The sequence below is a fragment of the Megascapheus bottae genome, chromosome 16, assembly GCF_031878675.1.
Source record: "Megascapheus bottae isolate mThoBot1 chromosome 16, mThoBot2.hap1, whole genome shotgun sequence".
In the NCBI taxonomy this organism is placed as follows: Eukaryota; Metazoa; Chordata; class Mammalia; order Rodentia; family Geomyidae; genus Megascapheus; species Megascapheus bottae.
Genome location: NC_143524.1, coordinates 10892598 through 10905726, shown reverse-complemented (window position 1 = coordinate 10905726; position 13129 = coordinate 10892598). Strand labels below are relative to the sequence as shown.

Below are 13129 nucleotides of genomic sequence, written 5' to 3'. Positions count from 1 at the left end.
CACTGTTAAGGATTTTCTGTGACAAAGGAAAAGAAAACTAACCATAAAATTATTTTGTTATTTTGTCATTTACTCTATATTCTAGAAAAATTAACAATGATTTCAGTATTGAAAGTCTTCTGCCTTTTGTAAATCTGCGGACGAACATTTGAATTGAAGATTGTGAATAGCAATAGCAAGGTGTCCCCAAGTGAGAGTAGAATGGAGCTGATCACAGATTTGGGAGGGAGGTCTAGGGAAAAGGACAGGACAGGCATGGCTCCTTGGATAAGTCAGAAAGTCTGGTCAAAAATTACACTGTAGGGTGACTGTAAAAGGTGCTATTACATTTTATTTAAAAGGAAAAGGTCTATGCAAGGAGTCTGAACATATTCAGTCTAATAAGGACATACAATGAAGAGGAGACAAGTTTCCAATGATCTTGTAACATCACAGCACTTCATAAGCAAACACATTTTATGTATTGGCAATTTTTGTGAAGAAAAGAAGATTAAAAATGCCCCAATTGAAATGAAATTCTATACCTGAGTTTGTCATATTGCCAAAAATCAATAAGCAACATTACAATGATATGACTTGAAGAGATGCTGAGTATACAATGATTAATTTATAAACATACTATCCTATTCTACTTTAATACTACAGATACATATTCATTCCACTTTAATTCAAACTACATATTAATAGAGGGACTATGGGGTAAACAAAATGGGACTCTTCAGATACTACTAGGACAAATACATATCCACTTAAATACTAGCTTATTCACTTATTTGTTAATTAGTTATATTAAACAAAGTCAAATGATACTATCAAAACATATTGACATGGAAGATATGACACTGTTCAAAAAGAAATATATTCATTATCTGACTTATGTAACTGTAACCCCTCTGTGTATCACCTTTACAATAACAATAAGAATATTTACTTAAATGTAGATTATAAAAATACTGAAGAAGGGGTGCTATGGAATAAACACTTCATATTTTATTATGATCAACTTATAAACTGAAATTTGATCATTTCCTGTATGTTGGTATTTTTTCCTATAGACAGAATTCTAAAATATATTTCGAGTAGACAAATGTAGTCTCTGCTTACCCATTCAATATAGGCTATGTATTGTGCTTACCTGAAATGCTTCCATGAAACCTGAGTGAGAAGAAATATTATTTAATCTAACTTAGATAATGAGCTGATCCCCAAATCTCCACTCCTTTCTATCATCAGAAATAAAAATATTCTTTAAGTACTACCTCTTCTGTGCTCTGGGGATCACCTCTGTTCCCATGAAACCTAACTGAAGTATGTCTCCCTGCCTGTCATCCAGAGTGTATTTCAATGATCAAAAACTTGTATTACCATAGTTTGTTCTGTGACTTTTCAGAGTCTCTTCGTTTTTCATTATCACTAAGAATTATTGGCCTCAGAAAAGTCACAACATCATATTTACCTATTTATTATGCAAAGTCTAATGTTCCTTTAAAAGTTGAAATGATGGAATTAGTTTAACAGTATGTTGAGCTAGAAAAAGTGTAATTTTCTTTGAGGCTGTCCAGGACAGTTCTGTCTTTATTCTCTGCATTCATGCTTCTCAGGCAGGCTTCCTCTTTCCCAGCCTGTGGATAAGTGGACAGAACGATACACAGCGCTCGCCCAAGTAGAAATGCATGCAGATTTAGAGGACTAAACTTCGTGTGCAAAGTTTAGCTCACCAAGCAGGAACACAAGTACAACATCCATTTCCATCTGAACTTCCATGATACAGAAATGCAAAACAGTAATTGTATCAAGCTCAGAGTGAAGGACTCATTCAAGTTAGTGATGTCTTTTCTTGTTGTAACGATAGTAAATTGATAATACAATGTATCCATAACACCCTTCTGTATAATCACATAAGGAAAGATTTTTTTTAAAATTCTGTCACACAATTATAGGGCACCTTAGTCTAGCTTAGAGACTCAAGAATAGTATAGGACAATGTTTGATCTGCCTTAGAAATGTACAAATTCAAACATTACTAAACACAAACATATTTATGAAGAATCATGCTTACATTTTGAGTATTATCATCATTCAAAGTAATGTCATAATTTACCAATTTTGAGTTAGATCAATTTGAGACACATTTATTTAATCACATTGGTGGCAATTAAAATTTTTGTGGAGTCCAATCCCATTTTGGATTTAATTTCAATAGAGCGATGTAACTTTCATATGATTGTTCTATGTTTTTTGTTTTTTTATTGTAATTAGTAAAAGGGTTACATAATATTTGCCAGATAGAAGGTGCATTAATTTACATACATTGATACCCTTTCACATGTCTTGGTACCCGTTTCCCTCCCCGCCCACACCCCCACCCGTCTTGGTTTTCCCCCCTTCCCTATCAAGTTTCAAATATCCAAATACAACTAAATTCAATATATCAGATAACAAAGTGAGATACTATACAAATATGAGATAACCAAGGGACAGCAAAGGAGATGAGAAACAACATTTTTATATATGTCCTAGCTAGAATATTTCCAGTGCTTTCATTGATTGTTGGAATGATTTAGAAATATTTCTTCTTTTCCTCTTATATTGGGGATTCCTTAACTTTGGATTTAACTGGGCAATTGGCTTGTTAAGATTTCTATGATATATATTTTCATCCTGTTCAAAATATCATTCTTAGAATGTAGTATTCCATGTATTAATTGAAACATGATTTCTATTACATTATATATAATATATTTTGATTAAATTAACTTAAACTGCTCCCTTGTCTTTTGCCCTCTGTTCCTTTTGTAAAATTTTATTGAAGAGATGATGTACAGAGGGGATACAGTAGGTAATGAGTATATTTCTATTCATACAGTGTTACCCCCCCTCATTTTCTCCCTCTTTTCCTTTTAAACGCAGTTTTAATGATCTGATTATTTTATTTTCATCTACATTGTCACTAGTTCAGTCACAACCATGCCCATCTGTTATCTTTTTTCCCTATTCTTCTAGTTTACACATCTAAAAACTCCCAGCATTAGATTCTTGAATGCATTTCTTTTTTGAATATTTATATTTTTCATAATGAGAAATAAAATATGTTAGTTGTCTTTCTTGGTCAGGTTAGTCCCACTTAACAAAATAATCGTATATCCTTTCTACTTAATTGAATCCAATATTTAATTTCTTGTATGGATACATCACTGGGCAATATACTTTAGATACCTTGCTAAGTCACAAAGAGCTACCTACATATTTTTCCCAAGTAATCCCATCAAACACTAGTAAACTGAAAATACAGTGTTAATTTTGAGACCGTTTTTCGGTAAGGCTTTGTCCTTACCCATAAGCCCATGAGCTTTCTGAGTTTATAGTGCCCATGCTGTTTGCTGCAGTCCCTTTCATGCTGGTGCTGGCCTCTTACAGTAAGATCATCTCCACCATCCTGAAGTTACCAACAGCCAGAGGACGTACCAAGGCCTTTTCCACCTGCTCTTCTCACCTGCTGGTGGTCATTTTATTTTACGGCTCTGCCACCATTACCTACTTAAGGCCTAAATCCAACCATTCGGCTGGGACAGACAGATTGCTCTCTCTTTTCTACACCATCGTGACACCCATGTTTAATCCACTGATATACAGCCTTAGGAACAAAGAGGTGATAGCAGCACTGAGAAAATTATTACTCAAAGCATAGAACCACAACGGCCCTCCCAATGGGGGAGGAAAGTGGGAGAAAAACATGGGAAGAGGTATCCATGTTCAAGAAGTAATGTACTGACTACCTGATGAATGTAACTGTGACCCCTCTGCACATCACTCTGAAAATAAAAATAAGAAAATGAGTAAAATACACTACATTTACAACTAAAAAGAAAAAAATCATAGGACCATGGGTGTAACAGACATTCTTCCGTCTTCTTTAGCGATAGTTGTGAGATACACTTTCACTCTATTTTTTTCATTTGAGAAGGTCATAACTTCCAACTTTTGACACATTGTGTCACATGTAGCTATTAACATTCAATGTTCTCTGCCTTTAGAGTTGGCATGGAAGTTTATGGAAGATGACCCAACCCCAAGAAAACATTGCCTCATATGAACTTTTAATATGCTTCTCATTATCATTATAAATGTGGCCACAGATCCCAAAAGGTTATATGAGATTGTAATGGGAAGTTGCTTACTTCCTTACTCTGTGTCATTCTATATTAATTCTATAATTCATGAAAGAATTGTTACTAGTAGCAATGTTTGCCCTTTTAACACTCACTTGATGATTGAATATATAAATCAAATTAGAATGCTGACATCATAGTACAGAACCTTAACAAAATAGAGGTGATTTTTAGCACCAGTAAGCACTGAGTATATTTAATAACCTTCACAAATATGGAATTCTTCCATCAAAGAAGTAAATGACTAATGAACTGTGATGAGAACATGTGCTATAACAAACATTCCTATCTTCTAGTAATGGTTATTTTATTTTTTCATAGATCTCTTCTTTTGAAATTTTCATCACCATAACTATTTGTTTTCAAACATCTCATTTTATCCTAAATGTACTTCAAACCATGATAGATACATATATTCATATTTACATTAAAAAAGTAAAAACTATCTGCAGTCAAAAAGTGCAAGGCAGTACTTGAAGTCATTTCACGATTGAATGAAGTTCACACAGATACAGAGAATTAGTTAATGCAATTTTCTTTTTCAACTTTTTCAAAGGCATTTGCAATTACAAAATTATCAAATGACATTTAGGAAGAAAATAAGCATACATCCTTCCCACTTGCCTGCAAAATAAACTGCATAAAAATTCTATTTCCAATAGTAGATTTTCAAATTAACAACTTCCTTATATTAGGTGATGTTTTTAATTATTCTGACATTACTTCTACTGTATCAGTAAAGTGATGCTTTCTGTATAGTCATTTCTCCCCTATCAATTCCTTTGCTTCTTCTGCCATTGAACATTACATATTGCATTTATTTATTTTTCATTTATTTGTTTATCTGTATTTGTTTTTTTTACTCACTAAAGTATTTCTGTAGTTTTCTAACAGTATTTTAAGTTTCCAAAATTTGACATCTTATTCACATAACATTATATTAATAGTAATTTTATTATCTTTATGTAGTACTAAGGAGGTTCCATTTAAGGAAGCAGCTTATGAATGCAATGCAACCCGATCAGTGTCACCCCTTGAACATTCTCAGCCCCTTTTCAACCCACTCACCCCTTCCATTACTTTCCTTGATTTTGTGGTGTATACACAATTCTTGGCCGCATCCTCTCCCTTCTCCCTTTTATTGTCAACCCTTCTCCTTTTGGCCCCACCTTCCCTCTAGGATGTACCCATTTCTAGCTCATCAACAAGTTCTTACTCATTATCATTGTATAGGCATCTGCAAGAATAGATGTGAGTTTTGTTCCCATACGATGTACTTAAACAAGCATAAATGAGATTACATGCAAACTCAGTTTCATGAGACGGTAATGGAAAGAATGCATATACTTGAAAAAGAGAATGATATACCTCTGAACTGCCAATTATCCCTTATCTTGTTTTACTTTTAATATAATTGTCCATTTAAAACATGATAGAAAGCAAATATCTATGTCACCAACACTCACAGTGATTCAAGATTTAACAATTCATTACATTGTCTTCCTAGATGAGTAAAAGTCATTGCATCTATAGCATTTTCAACTAACTTGAACCATGTTTCTTCTCATTTTCATATGTAAACCAGACACTGCCTTTTAAAAAAATCATTGACAAGGTGCTGTACATAAGTTATATCAATAAGATAATGGGTAAATTACTTTTGGAGTAGTGTTAACCCCTCACTTTTTTCTCCCCAAAATCTCAGCCACCCCCCCCACACACCCACTGGCTCCCTTCCCATCTTACCCCCAAGGTGTAAAGTTCATTTCCAACATGGTATCTAGTGAGTATCATTCTTGCATTGGTTCATTTTTTGTCCTGGTTCACAATTTGTGCTGGTCCTGGGGCTCAAACTCTTGGCCTGGGAACTATCTCTGAGCTCCTTTGGCTCAAGGCTCAACTTGAGCCACAGCACCACTACCAGATTTTTCTGTTCAATTAATTGGAGATAAAAAAGTCTCAGGACTTTCCTGCTCTGGCTGGCTTCAACCAGCGATCGGTGATTCTCAGACGTCTGAGTTGCTAGGACTATAGTCATGAGACATCAGTGCCCTGACAGTTGTTAAGTACCTGTTGGTAGCTTAAACTCCTTTATGCAGGTATTGTGAAGTTTTGTCAATATTTAGCAGAGTCCGGGGCACCACAGACCTGCTTCATTTGGGTTGTATAAATTCTCAAAGGCTCTGCTCTTGTGAATTTCTTACCTGCCTCAGCACTTACTTCCTAAAATACTATCATGTTCAAGGTATCATAGTAATGGCCTCAAAGTTTGATTAAGGACGAATATATGTTAGGGAGATTGGATGTAGTTAGAAAGGTAAAGAGCCTCTTATCTAGAACAAAAATCATAGATGTTTTCACCTGATACCTTGTTTCTGACATGACCACAAGACCCATGAGGCAGTGATGTTTTGATATTACTTTTATTTCAAAATACTGTAAAAGAGGATATTTGACAATGGTCACCATTGTCCCCCTTTCCCTCTCCTAACCCCGCCCTATCATCTTGTTTTCCCCCTCCCCTTCCCTATTCAAATAAGCCAATAAATGTATACACAATACACCAGGTAACAAAGTCAGATAATTTGGAAGCAGTAAACATAAATGTCAGTAGGAGTGAATTTTTCTGGAATATAAGGCAAAAGTACTAGAAAATTCTCACTAAATTTTATCATAGTTGAAATCAAATAAAAAATAAATAAATCATTACACATTTAAATCATGAAACGTTTGTACAATGAAGGAATAAATATATCAATACAAATAAAAATAATGAGGCATGATATATTTGAAGGTCTGCAATATATTCTTTATTTCACCAGTACAATTTCACATTTAATGAAATTGAACTATTTATTGTTATTATAAATATAAGGTGTAGAAGGGTTATAGTTACATACATCAGGTAATAAATACAGATCTTTTTGGACATTGTTATCCTCTTTCCATCTGTTATTTTCCCTCTCATTCTCACCAATAAGCTGACTAGCTCATTTTCAACATGATGTTAACCTTAACATGAACAAATGTCTTGTCTCTCCATTTCTGTGCCCTCCCTTATCATTCCAAAGACAGAACCAAGAAACAAACCAAGCAGAAAGAAAAGAAAACAGAAACAAGAACAAAGATAACCTCATTTCCATTTCCTGGAGATCATTTTCATACATACCATTTTGTATGATCAGAGGAAGATAGGCGCTGTGCCTTTCTGTTCAGCCCCATAAGAGTATCTTCAATGGTCTCACTATGTGTGAATGGATAAAGTCCTTTGTAATTTATCATAACCAAGGGTATTTCAGAACTACTTACATAAAGAAAAGAAAACAAAGCAACATAGCTGTTTGTCTCTCTGAGCTTGGTGTACCTCAATTAACATTATTTCTAACTACATTTCTTATATATTATGTAATAAAAATTTACAAAAACAACAACCACTAGACAATATGTACCAGTAACCATAATTCAATTATTTAAACACACACTTTATTTTTTAGTTTTTCAAGAGACTGTTTCACGTCCTTGTTCCTTAGGCTATAAGTCATAGGGTTCAGCCTGGGAATCACAAGGGTATAAAAAAGGGAGGTCATCTTGTCTTGATCTAGGGAGTAGGAAGAGCTAGGCCGGAAATACATGAAGAGCATGGTTCCCTGGAAAATGGCCAGTGCCCTTAAATGTGCGATGCAGGTGGAGAAAGCTTTGAACCTGCCCTCAGCAGAGAGGATCTTCAAGACGGATGAGATGATGTAGCAGTAAGAGACGAGGACTCCTGAGATGGTGCTCAGTTCAATAAAACCAAAAATGGTGAAGACTGCTAATTCATTGACCCTTGTGTCAGAACAAGAGATCAGCAGCAGAGGAAGCACATCGCAGAAGAAGTGATTGATCTCATTGGACCCGCAGAAACACAGGCGGAAGGTCAATGAAGTATGCACCAATGCATCTGTTATTCCCACCAGGTAAACCGCAGCCAAGGGTTGGGATCGCATCTTGTTGGACATGTCCACAGCATAGAGCAGGGGCTTGCTGATGGCCTTGTACCGGTCAAAGGCCATCACTGCCAGCAGCATGCACTCCGCATCCGTGAAGATGCAGAAGGTGAGGAACTGCAGAGCACAGCCAGCAAAGGGAATTGACTTCTCCTCGCTGAGAAGATCCAGCAGCATCTTGGGCCCCACCGCAGTGGAATAGCAGAGATCAGAGAAAGAGAGGTGGCTGAGGAAAATGTACATAGATGTGTGAAGCTGGGGATCCATTCTGATTAAGGTGATCATTCCGAGGTTTGCAATGAGACTGATGAGATACACAAGGAGAAATGTAGCAAATAGAGCCATGTTTATATAAGTGTTATTGGTAATTCCCAAGAGAAGGAATTCAGTTATTGTAGAGCAATTTCCAATGCCCACTCTTCTTTGTCCTTTTCAAACACAGTTTTAAAGGACCAGGGAAGTGATATATTGAGTATGGATGCTTTTTTCTATTTAAACTTGTTCATATGAAATAAATTGTGAACATTATTTTATTCACTCAGAAAACAGCCCAAGGATATGACATGACTAAAATGGTATTATAATTATGTGGTAAAAATTTAAAACCTAATGACTAATGTACTTATTCAAACTTTTAAAAATAATTTTACATATAGAATTGCATGTATAAATATGCACATATATATTTGTTTTATATATATATTTCTGAAATTTCTTGCCTTGGATTAAGCTAAATCTCTGTTGAGACTCAAAATATTGTGACAGAAATTCCAACGTTAAAGTAAAAAGCCATAAGATGTAATGCTTAGACTTGTGCAGTATGGACAAACAAATCAATTATTACACTGAGTTTTAACAGTGGGAATAACATTGTATATAAATTTGTAATAAAGAAAATTATTCTAGTATTGTTTTTAGTGTTTGAAATTTATCTAAAAAATTAATTCTTATTGATTTATTATATTATTTCCTGTTGCTTGTTTTATAGTGCTTTTACAGCCTACTTTTATAACTCAACCAATTCCAATGGACAAATTTCTTTAAAAAACAAACCGATTTCATAGAGAAAAACTAGTCTATAACAATTGTTCTTAACAGTGGCTTTTTAGTTGACTTTTATATTCAACTAAGCAAACAACCAACAGCTATTTAGGGGAAATCTATGCTTATGTTTCTATTGTTTCTGTGCATATCTAAGGCAATAAATATTTTTGCTCATTTGTTTTATTAAAATTAGGAGGCAATCAGCTATTTGTCATTTTTCCTGAATATGATTAATGTGAACTAGAATTTGAATATATTGTTATTTATCTATATTTTGTTACCTATACTGATTGAAATGCAAATAAAACACATCTAAATCTATATTTCCATTTGCAGAGTGATTTTAACCAGAAATGATTTATTTATAAATACTCAGGTAATTCATCCTGACCAACAATAAAAACTGTTATCAGTTAATCTCACACAGGTTTAACAAGAAAATATCACTGGCTAATAGACTGCAGACTTTTAAATTTCATAAGTATGTTCGAAGTAATGAATTTACTCATTCCTTAATCTGATGTTTCATTATTCAGATAAAGGTACAATTTTACTTTTCATGTCCAGAAACCTACCTGTGATGTGAAGGTCTTTCTGGTTTTATTCATGGTCTTTGAGCAACATGGAAATTGTATTTTATTTTGTTCTGGTAACTCTTGGGATTTACATCTCTGGAACCTCTTCCTTAACAGTTTTGTGTTATTCAACTATGACTAATTAGGCATCTGGGTAGACTTTTCCTTTGAGAATACTGCTGCAATTTCAGCAAAGGCAAAAATTTGAATTCTGTATCCTTCTGATACTTACTTTGCAATATTGATACTGCTGTTAGGTCAAAAAGATCATAAATGTGGTGCAATCTTTTGTATATATATGAAATAACTCAAGTATCTCATGTTTATCTAAACACTGTGAGAAGTTTTCAGACAGTAAATTCATAATTCTTAGAGGTAGAATGTTGCTGCTTGGAAAGCCATAAAAAGATTCTGTAATAAAAACTTAGAGCCCCTATTGGTTTAGTGGTTATTGCAGATAAAGATGCAAAACAACAGCGTAACTTAATTTATTATTTTATTTTACTTTTTAAGGTGATATACAGTGGGGTTACAGTTACATAAGATAGTGAGTTCATTCTTTTCACATACTGTTACCCCTTCCCTGTATTTTCTCCCACTTTCCCTCCCCTTCCTCCTCCCACACAAATTGTAAAGTTCATTTCCAACATTGTGTCTAGTAAGTATGGTGGTTGCATTGTTTCACCCTTTTCCCCACAATTTCTGTGGTTCCCCTTCCCTTCGCCAAATCAGCTGAAATTATATAAAAGACAACAGTGACCAACAAAAGTAAAACTAGAGGAGAATGACAGGAAAAAATCTAACAGTACAAACACACACACACACACACATATTACACCAACCATAAAAAACCCTCTTGTTTATATACCGGAGATGATTTTAATTAGCATATTAAGTGAAGTAAGCCAAACCCAAAGTACCATAGACTCCATGGTTTCCCTCACTTGCAATAATTTCATAGCTTTGTATGCCTACCTTAGTCCTAGCAGAGGTTCACAAGAGCTCAATGTATGTATAAGCATATAAAATGATGATAATTGAAATGGTCTCCACAATGTGAACACAAAGATATCTTTAAATAATGATTTAATAGAGTGACTGAACAATGGCAAGACTATTTCACCAGAGCTGATCTTTAGGAGACAGAAAAAGGAAATTACTTGGAAGTAGTGTTCAAGCATTTCATCACACAGAAGTATTTTGTTACAATCTGTGAAATTGTTTTAGATGCAACCTGATTTGCTTTATCAATATACACATCTCTCTGCTGCAAGAATTTTCTAATTGCAAGGCACCTGCTTAATACCTTATTCCTTTCTGAAACATGCAGCTTTTGCTTATGAAAATCTATACTATATTCAGAAAAGCTTTTCTTTGGTACAAAGTTGGATGTTATGCCTTGGTATATAGTCTGCAGTTTTTTTTTATTTCAACAATGTATTGAGGCTCATTTGAATTATATAAATGTAGTTACTTAAAACCTATTATTTTAACTAAAATAAATTTTAGTGGGAAATAAATCACTGAATTTTTCACAGAATATGAGGCAAAAGTATTTGAAAACACTCACTAAATTTTATGATATTTGAGATTAAATGAAAAATATGAATAAATGAACTGTTGGTGCAATTAGATCAGGGAAAAGTTCACAGTGAGGAATAACTATATTAATTAAATAATGTGATGTAACATGTTTGAGGATTTGCAATATTTTCTTACAGTTCATCTAGTACAAATGCACATATTATTAAACCAAGCCGTAATGTGCAACTGTATTTCTCATATGCAATTCTATGCAATTTTACAAAAAAAACAGTGCTAGAATAATATATTCCTGTATACATCAATATAATTATTTAAGAGCAAATTTATTTTTTAGTTTTTCTAGGGCCTCTTTCACATCTTTGTTCCTTAGGCTATAAATCAGAGGGTTCAGCATGGGAATCACAAGGGTATAAAACAGTGAGGTCATCTTGTCTTGATCTAGGGAGTAGGAAGAACTCGGCCGGAAATACATAAAGAGCACAGTTCCCTGGAAAATGGCCACTGCCATTAAATGTGAGGCACAGGTGGAGAAAGCTTTGAACCTACCATCAACAGAACGGATCTTCAAGACGGATGAGATGATGTAGCAGTAAGAGACGAGGACTCCTGAGATGGTGCTCAGTTCAATAAAACCAAAAATGGTGAAGATTGCTAATTCATTGACTCTTGTGTCAGAGCAAGAGATCAGCAGCAGAGGAGGCACATCGCAGAAGAAGTGATTGATCTCATTGGACCCGCAGAAACACAGGCGGAATGTCAATGAAGTATGCACCAATGCATCTGTTATTCCCACTAGGTAAACCGCAGCCAAGAGTTGGGATCGCATCTTGCTGGACATGTCCACAGCATAGAGCAGGGGCTTGCTGATGGCCTTGTACCGGTCAAAGGCCATCACTGCCAGCAGTAGACACTCAGAATCTACAAAGATGCAGAAGATCAAAAATTGCAGAGCACAGCCAAAGAAAGGAATTGCTTTGTTCTTGCTAAATATGTCCACCAGCATCTTGGGCCCAATTGCTGTGGAGTAGCAGAGGTCACAGAAAGAGAGGTGGCTGAGGAAGAAGTACATCGGTGTATGCAGCTGGTTGTCCACATTTATTAAAAAGATCATTCCAAGATTTGCCAGAAGATTAATGAGATAGACCAGTAAAAACATGGTGAAAAGCGCCACTTTGATGTTACTGTTATTAGTAATTCCCAATAAAATGAATTCATTTAAGGAAGAGCAATTTCCTTGCTCCATTCTTCTCTATTGTGTCAAACTGAAATAAGGTTTGTTCATATTTAATTGTGCACATCAATTAAAAAATCTGTGAAATAAAACGTAATGTATTTCTCTAATTTTCTTATTTCATGTATTTTGTTGTAATTATTAGAAGGATTACATTATATTCACCAGACAGAAGGTGCATTAATTCACATACATTGATACCCTCTCTCATGTCTTGGTCCCCATTTCCCTCTCCCACCCCCACCCCTCATCTTGTTTTCCCCCTTCCTTATCCAATTTCAAATAACCAAATACAGATATATCCAATATATCAGATAACAAAATGAGATATTGTAACAATATGAGATAACCAATGGACAGCAAAAGAGATGAGAGATAACATAGTACATTAAGGACAACATTCACAATCACTCATTATATGGCTTTTGTTTCTATATCCTATAGGTCCTTTCATTTAGCATCATACTATATGGCCTTATGTATTAAGGTTTTGCTCTATTGCAAATCTCTAATTTTCTTTCCCGCCTCAGAACAATATACAATTTTCTCTTCCTGTTCAGTCATTGTAATCTCTTGAGC

General features: G+C 34.6%; 3 protein-coding genes across 3 annotated transcripts; 1 reads left to right on the top strand and 2 right to left on the bottom strand.

The window, feature by feature from the left end:
- The first annotated feature begins 3370 nt into the window (after positions 1–3370).
- On the top strand, positions 3371–3688 carry LOC150052771 (olfactory receptor 10AG1-like). Its single transcript, XM_090349217.1, has one exon. It carries the CDS (start codon positions 3371–3373, stop codon positions 3686–3688), a length of 318 nt encoding a protein of 105 aa, XP_090205343.1.
- Positions 3689–7639: 3951 nt separating this feature from the next.
- Positions 7640–9760, bottom strand: LOC150052770 (olfactory receptor 5W2-like). The gene is made up of 2 exons (XM_090349215.1): positions 9754–9760; positions 7640–8583 (listed from the first exon to the last, which is right to left on the bottom strand). The coding sequence occupies exons 1-2, from the start codon at positions 9758–9760 to the stop codon at positions 7640–7642; spliced, it is 951 nt and encodes a 316-aa protein (XP_090205341.1).
- A 1866-nt stretch (positions 9761–11626) lies between these two features.
- Positions 11627–12562, bottom strand: LOC150052769 (olfactory receptor 5W2-like). Its single transcript, XM_090348841.1, has one exon. The coding sequence runs from the start codon at positions 12560–12562 to the stop codon at positions 11627–11629; it is 936 nt and encodes a 311-aa protein (XP_090204967.1).
- Between the last annotated feature and the right edge of the window lie 567 nt (positions 12563–13129).